Consider the following 12,389-nt stretch of genomic DNA (forward strand, 5'->3'; position numbering starts at 1 on the left):
TCTGTGGCCAGATTTGAATTCAGCGCACCGAATACCTTCGGGAAAGTATAGTCTGGTTTCTGGGTAAAAATTTTGTCGGCCTGTGTTATTGATTGACTTTTATTCTTTTCTCTTATAATAATTATGTCTCTGTTAGGAAGTGTTGCGACCTTTTGAATAGCCGCAAAAAAATCTTAGAAGTTTAACTAAATTAAAGGCTATCGTCAGACTTAAATGCAGTTTTATATAGATAAATTAATTCCTTTTTTATTTTCTATCGAAATGTTTGCGAATTTGTTAGTGTAAGAAACGGCAATCTAAGTATAAAAAAGAAAAAGAGTTGATATAAAAGGGGCAATAAAAAATCAATACTTGGCGCTTACACTTTTGCTAAGTATTTGGCCGAGCTTCTCCTCCAATTTATGTTGTGCGTCCTGTGTTATATCCAGTGTTGCCGTGGTAGCATTTGTTTTTTTCGGTAGTTGGTAGCATGATACAAAAAAGAGGGTAGTTTCATTACTACTATTTTTTTATTATAAAGCAGGTTTTTGACATTTCTCCAGATGTAAACATTAAGCATAGCTTAGCCACATTGAATTTTTTTGGGAGGGGAGATTTTTTTATGAAATATTTGTGATTTAATAGAATAGTAAAATGTCCTTTGAAGAATATCAATCTACAGAGATGAGGAAATAAAAAAAATCCAGTTTTGGCAACTTTATTTATTAAAAAGCTTTAGATGGTAATAAATAAAAATTTTTTTCTTAGGTAATTTTATTTTAAACGAAATAAACAGATTTAAATGACATGAAACAAAACAATAAAATCAAGGTTGTAATTTTGTTGACATTTTTGCAGACATTTAAAGTTTTTCACTCTATTTTTATGTTCAAGTATCTTATTCTAAAAAAAGGTTCTCCCAAAAAAATGACATTTTAGGATTTTTCATCTAATATTACTATTATTGAATAGAAAGTTGTAAATATATAATTTGGATCAATACTAAATAAATGGCCATTCATTTTGATCAAAATTGAGTTAGTTTTCTCCAAACATTTCAAAAACCATAATCATCGGAAAGTAGATTTATGTATGTACGTAAAATATCATTGACAATCAATACCTAAACTCCGAAAAGATAGCCACATCTGGTATACTGACGGCTCTAAGATCGGCCATGGTGTCAGAGTGGGAATTTACGGCATTCAACTCAGATGGCTGCTTTTGACACGCAGTCAGTCGTGGGTTTACGCCATTGAACTATGTCTCACAGCAGGTTGGCGTTACTAGCACTAAAATTCCACGAGCTCACCCAGACAGCAAAGTCACGATCAATGAAGTAGCATATATTTCCTCCAGAATGGGAACTGCACGGGAACACATAGCAGCAGGGCCCTTTATTGTTCTGCGATGGAGTTACATTAGGTGTAATCTGGATATACAGAAAGTAAATAAGCTAAATCCTTTATCAACATGAAGAACAAATCCGATCCTTCTTCTTAGAAGATACGAAACAAATGAAAGACTTACCTGATAGTTAATTTGACTCCAAACTAACGTTTGCGAAGCACATGGACATTATTCTGTCCAAATCCTTTTGCGATGGTTGGCTTTATAATAAATATGTGCATTTAATAATAAATAATTTTTGCGGTGGGCAACATATTAACGGATTTTTGATTTCACTGAAGTCGTTGGTTGCTTTTGTTGCAAATATGAAGATGTATTTAGGAATTTAAAATTTCCTAACTGCTCGCAACAAAGACAAATTTTCTGTTTATTTTGTAACAAAAAAAAATTGGGGAAAGGTATGGTAGCATGAAATGTCACAATCTGCTTAATTGTCAGGTAGTTAATATGGCGCCCGAAATGTGACAATGAAACTACATTCTTTTCTGTATCATGGTTGGTAGCTTATAATGAATTTTGGGAGATTTTTATCACACCTATAAAGAGAGTGTAGTGAAAAGTTCAGAACTCAAAAATGTAGAATTTCAAAATATGTAATTTTTTATATGATGTGCTAGAAATAATCACAGATCATATCTACTCGTATATTTAACTCCCAGCAAAAGCTGGCGTAGTATTTCAATAAGGCGGTTCAGGATTTTGTGCATACATATGATCTTGTAATTATATATTTCGGGGCATTTGTAAATTAATAACAATAAAATGCAAACGGTTGCCGTGGTAGCTAGAATAAAATTTGCAAGCGCAATTCCAAATGCAAATCCAAGACCATTTCCACAATATCAATGCCCTTGTGTAGTGACATAAACCCAATTTTTTAACTTGGTGACATATTTCCAAACTAAAAGGCGACAAAATTACAAATCCCTCATGTAATTTCGCAAACCAAAAGAATTTAAAATGTGCAACAGTAATGATAAAATTTTTATCACAACACTGTCATAGAAGCTGGTTTTAGTTTGAGTTTGAGTTTGTTGAGGTTCCACGACGTGAATACAAGAAATTGTTTATTATGTACCCTTACAGGTAAAATTATCGCGGCGGGAGTATTTTTGCGCAGAAAAACGTTTAATAGACAATTTGTTTTTCATTTCTTGAGCGTGTTTTTATATGCTTTTTTCGATTTTCTTGAGAGCTGGCAAATATGCTTTAGGCTCAAAAGTGACATTATCCCAATTGGGGTTATGACACCTTATAAGAAGGGATATAACCCCGAGTAAAAAAATCTGCTTTCTTTCACTGCATAAGGAGTGCCATAATTCCAAATTTTAAAATTTGAGTTATACCTCTTGGAGTTATGTCATGGTACCCTGAGTAAATATGAAGACTGCAATAACTTCAAGTGGAGGCAGATGTAGAATCGAATTCAGAGCTTCAGCAGATGAAGAGCATACATATATGTAGCTCCGCACTTTGAAAAAAAAAACAAAAATGCTGAATTATTTCTTTCTATTATTAAGGGTGCGATGTGAAGTTTTACATTATGAACTACCACATACTTGCACAAGCGGTTAAGAAAAGCAGACGAGCAGTTTTCAAATTGAAATAGCATACAAACTACAATGCTCATTTCTTTATAATCTCAGTCGTTTCAAAATGCTTTCCTAGAAGTGGTAATTTCACAGGGGTGAACATTTGGTATAAATCAAGGGTAGCCATGTCAGTTAAACAGAGCGATTGCGGAACGTTATTCTTAAATAATTCCTTATAGATACCGCAGTGTTTTTTTCTTTTTTTTCAGGCACATATGTGCTTGGTAATGTAAATAATGTGTAATTAATTTCTATATCAAACTAACTAAATGAATACTAAAAAAATCTTCAGTACTTGGCTGTCCTAAAGCAAAAATCGAAACACTTACTAACAAAATAGCATCTAATAATATTTTTCATAAATTTACATCTTCCTTTCACTTTTCTTAGAAATTACATGAGGCGTGCTTCCCAACATGTAAGCCAAACTTCAGCAGTAATCCTCAACGGGACTTAGCGTACAAGCCGAGCTTGCCGCAGGGATGGAAAGCACCAAGTGTCACATTACCAAAAGGTGGGTAAAGTAGAAATTAAATGTCAAAGATTAGAACAAAAAAAGTTTAATGTTATGAAAATTATGTGCTTATGAGGCAGAGGAGTAGCTTAGTGAGTGCTTAGCAAGCTATGCTGCTACTTCTGGCAAATTTGTTGACTTCCGCATCATGCTGTGGTGTACCAGATAGTAAATTTGATTTCAGAGAAAGAGCACGTCGTAAAGTATTTTGCCCAAGAATATTGAATAGGCGCCTGCTTAGAGTATTTTCTGGCATCATTGGAAAAGGAAATTTAGCCGTTTCTCTCTTGAATCAAAAATCGATAAAGCAGTTGCTGAAAATATAGAGCGCTGTATTTTTATTTCGCTCCGAGCATTAGAAAAATAACGCATCAGCTTTTAGGATACCATCAGGCTTAAACAAAGAATAAATGTTGTTAAAGTGACATTGTTTTGAGTAAGAATCCTTTTTTCGAAGCTCGCTGTTTTATTTGCGGTGCGACCTAAAATATTGTAAACGATTTGCATTAACCCATTCGAAAACGTTTTGTAAAATAAATCAGCTCAAACTAGAAAATACTGTTGAACAATTTCAAAGTTTAATTATGCGCTGAACGAAGTAAGGTCAAACGTTAATATCCATGCGTGGTAAGCAAACTGCAAAAGGATCTAGTTACACAATTTTTCCACACTGGGTGAATGTGGGTCCGATCTTTAGTCATAAAATAATCGTTTTACATGTAATTTCATGTATAAAATGACTTTAGACATAATTATTGTCTTTAGACAACTATAGTAAAATTTAGCGACAGTTTACCCTCGTTGAATTGTTTAACGCCTGGAAGGAAGAGGAAAGGAATTTTCGTAGAAGTTCACTAAACATAGTAGTAAAAAGTTCACAGAAGAAACAATAATTCAATGGTTAAAGATGAATATGTTATACGGATTAAACGAAATGTTAGTATATTTTCCTTACAAATAGAATTTTAGGTAATTCGATGAATCACTAACATGTATAAATACTAACGTTTGGACATTATTTCATTGAGGTCCTAAAATGGGTGTATCCGTGTATGAATTACTTTAATGTTTAAATTTTTTTTTAACAAGTTTCGCTTTTTTTAATTTTTCTGGATTATTAATTAGAAACATTACTTAATAGAAAACGAAAGCGAACGGCTTATAAGGGGTACACTTAAAGATCTCGAGACTATAGACAATAGAGAGGACGATCAAGAGATCGTGGCTTTCAATAAATTTGCCGAAACAGCGTCGGAAAGCGAACTTCGACGTCCAAAAGAAGAATATATTGATAAGAATAAAGTATCGAAACCACGTGAATTTCTTGATTATCTCATACGTTCGCCCGAGCTGAGGGTTTCGCCCATATCGACAAAGGATCTGTTGGCATACAACAATGCGATCGGGGAGTTAAAGGAAAATAGAGTTGAGCGACATCTTCATGCGACCAAACAACATCAGGAGCAGCAACAACAACAGCAACTTGTTCAAGACAAGGACTTAAAAAACGAAGATTCAAGTATGGACAAGCGAGAAAAGCGCATAATGGTCCGTGAGCAATTGGAGTTGTTGGAAACCTACCAAAGCCAGCTGTTGGAAGAGCAGCAACAAGAGATAAAGCGTTTGCGCCAGCGAGAACGACGTATGCAGCAGCAACAAAAATTAAAACTACAACAGCTGGAAATAAAAGTTTCGAACCAGGGAAATTTACAAAACCAGGAAGAACCACAACGAAAAGAAGAAGCCAAAGAAGGAGAAGAGGAGTACGTGAAAATTGCTGTGCGTGAGCTTATATCCAACTATGAGCAACAATTAGCTGAAGAGGAGCGTTGCGCTCAGTACTCGCTGGTGACTAAAACTAGCAAACCTGCTGAAAGCTCGAAATTAGCTATCATACCCAAAAATAAAAGCGGCGACGAATCGGATAATATAACAGAATCTATATTTGTTCGCCATACGCAACCGTGGGATGACGTGGAGAAAGACAGTGGTCAGCAACTGCAAATTACAACAGCAGGCAAGCTACTCCCTTATGTGTGTGTAGACCAGCGTGCGAGTGTCAGTGTTACCCCTCCCCAGTCTACAAACAGCCTAAAGCCTCGAAAAGCCGTGTTGCATGAACCCCCTTAAAGTCCAAAAGGAAGTGTTATTAACTGTAAATAAACTGACGACCCATTTGAAATATATGTATGTATATAGTACAACATAGGGCACACCGTCTTCAAAAGAGGCAGAACTCAAAAAAAATGTTGGTCGATTTTTCTCAATTTAATGCCAATATTTTTTCTTTATGATTTTATTATATAACTAGAAAACTGTTGTCTGTTTTTTGGATCAATTGCGTCGAATCTTTATGATCCACAAGCAGTTACATTTCCGAATCTTAGTTTTGAGTGGTGCCTCTTTTGAAGACGGTGTGCGATATGTAAATAAACTGAAAATTTTTTCAATATTTTAATGATAATATTAAATGTTTTCGAATGTTTTTTTCTGATGAAATTTTTAAATTTGTATAAGTAATTAATTTTTATATTTAAATATGAGAATGTATTTTTTTCTTTTAATGAAAGAGGGATATAATTTTTAGGTTAGCCCTTGACTTTATTAAGGGTTAATTTTTTGGGGAAAAATAAAGGACTTCGGTATTTGTGTTCGGCGGCTCCAAATTAGTTAGAAAACTGTTGTTTTTTGTTAGCGTTATTTGTAGTGTTTCGTTCAAGTGAAATATTCCAATGTACATACATATGTAACATGAAAATTTTGTACATATAAATAAAATAATTTCTACGAATGTTTAAGCGCTATCACCTCGGCGCGAAGTGCGCTTTTGTGGCAAGCAATATCAAGCAATAATATGTTCATGCGTTTGATTACCTAAAGCTGCTAGTTTATTATTCCAGCAGCAGTGGAAAGCAAAACTTAATCTTTTAAGATATAATAATAAAACGCTATTTAGGCTTAAATGCAGTTTAAGTTTATTTTATACTTATTGAGAATACGCATAAGGTGGTGTTTCATTAACTGTGAATGATGCGTGATTGTCAACATTTCGCTAGTAAGCGAGTGAAAAGTAAAAATCTTTGTATTTTTTTCTGAAATTTGACAATAGCCCACTAAAAGCACAAACAAATACATGTAATTGTTATACTTTTATGAACTATAACTATACCAGTTCCTCGTAGGAAAAAGTAAACTAGTTGGTAGAAATTCTTGTTCGTAAATTGGTATTCAATGGGGAAGTAATACCGGTTCGTCATGGGCTGTAATTACAAATATAAATTTAAAATTGTAAATTTAATTTCGTAAAAAAACCAAAATTAAATAAAATACATACTTGTTATGGGTTGCATTCGATTTTCTATCTTCGATTTTCTATATCGAAGATCGAAAGTGAAATTCGTATTATGAGCTATGCAAGCGTGTCGGAATTTTCGTTGAATATCGAATTTTCTGTTGAACAGAATTTTGCTTTCGTTGGTGTAGCGAAGTGCCAGAAAATTGTGAAAAATGTATGATTTTGCATTTGTTTTCTCACTTTTTGGCGGCTAGACACTAATTTTAAACAATTTGTATTAATTTTATGCAGTTACGTGACGTTAGACGTCGTGCATACTAAACACAAGCTCGAAAGTCTGGTTTTAATTATGAAAGAAAATCCCAATACTCGGTTGGCACGATCTTTCAGAACAAAATCATAGAGCTGTGTATAGTTTTAATATATTTTAAATAGATTTGGATCACAAAATTTCTTAAATTTATTGGAAAGACTACACTTAAACTCTCTGAAACGTTTTCTGCTCCTGGCCAGTTTTCTAAGCTCTCATCCTCTTACAAGTCGTTGAACCAGAGTGGTTGAACGAGAACTCCGTTGTACTAATTTTTACCACGTTTTTATAAACTCGACTTCTTTTTTATTTCATTTTAATTTGCACAAATTTACATATGTACATATAAGCACACTATTTAGTTTGCTCGATTTATAAACAAAGCTTCTCAGCGGTGAAAATATACTATTGCGAACAACGTAAACGAACGAAATTCACAATAGCGCTATTCTTCATCGAATGTGCGCCATAATACCAAATGAAAATTCGTTCTATCAGTACTTTCGACCACTTTCGAAGATCGAATGCAACTCATAATAGGGCCCTATATTTCTTTGCGATGTTGCTTTGACAAGGGCTTGAAGCTAAACACTACACCACAGCGGCCGACATTGCCATGTTAAAAATACCAGTCGCTAACATAGAAAAGGTATAACGCGAACTACTTAGGTGGGTTGAAACGCAAACTGGTAGCATTCTAGTTCACTACAGTTCAGCGCATAACGTTACAGGACGGTTAAGTTTTTGCTTTTACTTGAACTATTGAACTGTGTGTATGTGGTCGGTGTAAAAAGAAAATACTGTTTGTTTTTGCCGCTGTTCGGTGGTTGTCGCCCAGCTATCATCTGTCCTGCGCTATGCGTAACAGATGCGAATTCATATAATTGACAAATATAAGAATTACATGTAGAGTGCTTTTGCTTTTAATGAGCTATTGTCAAATTTCGGGAAGAAAATACAAATACTTTCATTTTTTCGGCCGCTCACTAGCGAAATTTTGACCATCTCGCATCACTCACAGTTAATGAAACAACACCACCTTATGTGTATTCTCAATAAGTATACAAGTAATTTTTAGCAAAAAAAAAAACCGACTTAAAAAATAAATATATATATATCTATATATATGATCCAATGATCGGATCAAAACCAAATTAGTATGGGACCACCTCTGAGACACTACCTTTCCGTTGCAAAAAGAATTATCGAAATCGGTTGAAGTGGTCCAAAGTTATGCGGTAACATACATAAAAAAAAAAAAAAGGTTCCGACGAACTGATAACCTCCTCCTTTTTTGGAAGTCGGTTAAAAATAAACTTAAACCTACTTTAAACCTATATAGCATTTTATTATTATTTCTTAAAATATAGAATTCGGCTTTTCACTGCTGCTGGAATAATAAACTAGTAGCTTTAGGTAATCAAACGCATGAATATGTTAGTATACTTGCCACGACAGCGAACCTCGCGCCGAGGTGATAGCGCTTGAACATTCGTAGAATTTGTTTTTGTGAAATGTGCTAACATTTTCTTTTCAGAAATTATTTCAGAAGATTCTGCAGAACAAAATTGTAAAGAAATTTTTTTTCTAGTCATATGAAAAGTCGGAAAAATTTCTATTTGTTTATAAAAAAATGTATGATTTATAAAAAATATATATATTTTTTATTTTTTATTTTATGTCGTCTTAATTGTAATAAAATTCTAGTCATGTGATTAAAATTCAAACAGCTTTCATAAAATATTAACTGAGAAATAGCAATATATATATATGGGGCATTTCACCTCAAGTGACCCAACTTTTGAAATCTATGTCTTCCGATCGGGATGAAATTTGCACCAAGATTAGTCCTAAAAAATAGTAGTTATGACACAAAATTTCAATGGGATCGGTCAAACACACTCCGAGTTGGAGGGTCTAGAATTTTGACATTTTGGTCAAACGGCCATTTTTTCGGATCCATATAACTAATTACCTATTGTATTTAGAAAATTTTTTCAGGAATGTTTTCGATAGATTTCTCTTCAGTCTTTACAAATTTTATTTTTTTTTAATTAAAATGAATTTTTTTAAATTTTTTTTTTAAATAAAAAATAATTTTTATGTTTTTTTTTCAAAAAGGGGTATTTTTCTTATATTTTTTTTTGCTCAAAAGAAAGCTTAGGTATTTTTCTTTAAGAGCTTTGTGGTCGCTTAGTGGGATGCAGCTTGTGTATCAATCAAAATTAGCGTTTAGTAACTCGAAACAGCGGTTTTTTTAATTTTTAATATATGACCTATTGTCTTCTTTTTTTCGTATTATTGTGTAAGTGTCTCGGAAACCTGAAAATAAAACTTATATGAGAAGGTATATACAATTACCTTTCCAACGGTATATAACACGCCTAACCAAAGTTTCATACCCTCGATACTGCCATTCCTGTAGTTAAGGATGATTAAGATTTTTCGTAGTCTAACACAGCAGGTACTCGATTTTGTGCATCCAAACTCTTTATTAATAGCTTTGCAGAATTTTGAGTATTAGATTTGCATACCTACTAGCACAATATTTAAAAGGTATGAAAAATATGGGATTTTCCGGTAGTTAAGGATGATTAAGATTGTTTATTTTTTGCTCAAAAGAAAGCTTAGGTATTTTTCTTTAAGAGTTTTGAGGTCGCTTAGTGGGATGCGACTTGTTTATCTATTAAAATGAGTATTTAGTAACTCGAAACAGCGTTTTTTTTTTAATTTTTAATATATGACCTAAGTTTTTCTGAAACCTGAAAATAAGACATATAAAAAATTAGATACAATTACCTTTCCAACGCTATATAACAATACCCATAATATGTACACCTTTGGAATAAAATAACTGTTTTTCTATAGAATTGGTCAAAGTTATGAATTTTTTTTTTATTTAGAATAGTTTTTAATATATAATTTAATAAATAGATACATAAAAAGTATACAAGATAGTTAATTTTATAATAGCCAGCCTTCCATCCACTTTATTTTCCACCTTTCTTTGTGGCTTTAGTCGTCAATCCTTTCTTACGGTTACTGGGTTCTGCTGTTGATTTCACTTCGGGTTTCGCTTTTGGAAAGAAATCACATTGGGTAGAGGAAGAAAACTTCTTTAACTTGAGCCTTCCATCGCCAATCGGTATGAAAGCATGATATTGAGCGGTGCCATCGATTGTGCATCGAATCTGCTCTTCAGTGATTTCGCAGTTTCCGCATGATCATCTTTGCTACTAAAAATTATTTCAGTTTCTTTACAGTACTTCTTTGCCCACCGGAATAAAGCTTTCGCATCTAAGATACGGGCTTGATGAGAGCATTGGAGGCTATACTTCGCTGCATTTCTTTTAATATTTGCTCCTATACCATCACATGCTCCTTTACCATGAGCAGTAGGATGGAAATGCCACTCAGCTGGTGTATCGAAATCTGTTTCATGAGCCATAAGATTTGCGAAGCTACTTTTGTTTTTAAAATGCTGACGAGCTCCATCCGAAACGTAGTATACCTTCGCTACTGTGAATTCGGATTTTAGATAATTTAGTATTATCTTCTGGTACTCATAAACAGCAACGGCGTCATGCTTCAAATCGTCGGATATGATTGCCATACTTTTATGTTCCAGTTTTCCATCTTTCATGTAGTAAATAACTATTGTAAATATATTTGCTTGGTCGTTATTGAAATGGAATGCTTGTATGGCATCCTGGATAACATATTTATAGTTTTCTGCGAAATCGTATGAAATAACGAATTCACCTGCCTGCAAATGTATCTTCAAATTTTCGAAGAATGACCGCTGCTCCTTGACTAGAAAGTCATGGGTTCTCAAGTTTACCAATCCGGTACAAATTTCTTCCACAAAATCGTCCACACTTAAGATAACTGTTTTCAATGTGCACCTTTCAGACTGCAGCCAAGATTCAAATTTGACCTCCTCCACAAATTCTCGGTCAAAAGACTTGACCAAATTCTCTTTGATGAACGTAGTTTCCGGGCAATTTGAGCATTCACCCAAGTGGCAAGAAGTTGATACATTAGGACACATTGTCAATTTAAGGCAATCACGGTAACTGTTCAAATCTTCCGGCGAATCATTTGTTAAATAATTCAAGTTGATTTCCTTCAACATCAGCTTCACATTTTCATGTTAAATGCAAACGCATACTGTATGAGTTCCGCTGCTTCCTGCCAAGACGCAATGTTTTGGCCTGAGCTGGGTAAATTTTGTGAATCCAATTTTAATATCCTCGTGTTCAGATTGAAAGCTCGCGAACAGCTCATTCAGGTTGCAGAGAATTATCCTCTTCTGCATTTGAACTTTCTTACCGTCAATTCGTACAGACACCCAGTCTTTCATCCCTGGCATCAGGCGACTCATATCATCGCGCTGATAAAACTGAGTCACTAGAGCTTCAGTTTTGCACTCTAAAGGTTTTCCTTTCTTTGTGTTTGGGAGTGTGAGTATGCCATGCTCTGCAACTAATTTTTTAGAAATCCTGGGTTTTCTTTCTGATGTTCCAAACTCAGCCATTGTTTTTGCGCGACTCCATTTCGGTGGAGCAAGCGTGAGAAGTTGAATTTTTTCTGCTCTACTAGTTGAAGTTTTGTACTTTTCTTTTATTTGCTCAAGTACTTTTACTGCATCCTTGTGGTATTGGTTTTGGCACTCATCCCTTGAAGTCATATTTTCTTCAGTAAAGTTGGAGCCATCGTCATCGGAAATTCGGTCATCCTTCTCAGATTCAATATGGTCTCTATCTGGAATAACGTCTTCACAAGGCTCATTACTTTTCGAAGTCGGTAATTCCTTCAATTTGCTGAGCTCTTTCCTGCACGATCCACAAATTCGCATCCGTTTTGATAGCGTAGGGAATTTTGATATTAAGCCGTCAGAAAGCCGTCGTGTATCTGAAGAAACGTGTTTTTTTTTGTTGAATGGATTAAAGCAAAAAGAAGCAAAAATTTCTTTATCAAGCTTAGCCTTTTTATGAGCCATAGCTACTGAAAATATTAATTATGTAAATAACACAGTCTTTATTTTAACGCTGTTTCTAAAAAAGTGGTCTTCAAAATGACCATACACTGCCTTCATAAACTATAGCTGATTTATTATAGCTACTTATAGGTTGCGCGAGTAGGTATGAATATCTATTGAGAAAAGGTTTGGACGAATCTGCTGTGGTTAGGTACAAAGAAAAATCTTAATCATCCTTAACTACCGGAAAATCCCATATTCTTCATACCTTTTAAATATTGTGCTAGTAGGTATGCAAATCTAATACT

At 34.1% G+C, this 12,389-nt stretch overlaps 1 protein-coding gene across 1 annotated transcript in view; it reads left to right on the plus strand.

The window, feature by feature from the left end:
• Positions 1-12,389, plus strand: part of LOC118745472 (mediator of RNA polymerase II transcription subunit 15) — a 127,013-nt gene that overhangs the window by 97,004 nt on the left and 17,620 nt on the right. The window contains exons 8-9 of the mRNA XM_036478920.1: positions 3,372-3,495; positions 4,745-5,620. Coding sequence (XP_036334813.1) covers positions 3,372-3,495; positions 4,745-5,620 — 1,000 coding nt within the window. The remainder of the gene's footprint in view (positions 1-3,371; positions 3,496-4,744; positions 5,621-12,389) is intronic.

This window comes from Rhagoletis pomonella, unplaced genomic scaffold (assembly GCF_013731165.1).
Source record: "Rhagoletis pomonella isolate Grant_MI unplaced genomic scaffold, Rhpom_1.0 Rhpom_scaffold_00009, whole genome shotgun sequence".
Lineage (NCBI taxonomy): Eukaryota > Metazoa > Arthropoda > Insecta > Diptera > Tephritidae > Rhagoletis > Rhagoletis pomonella.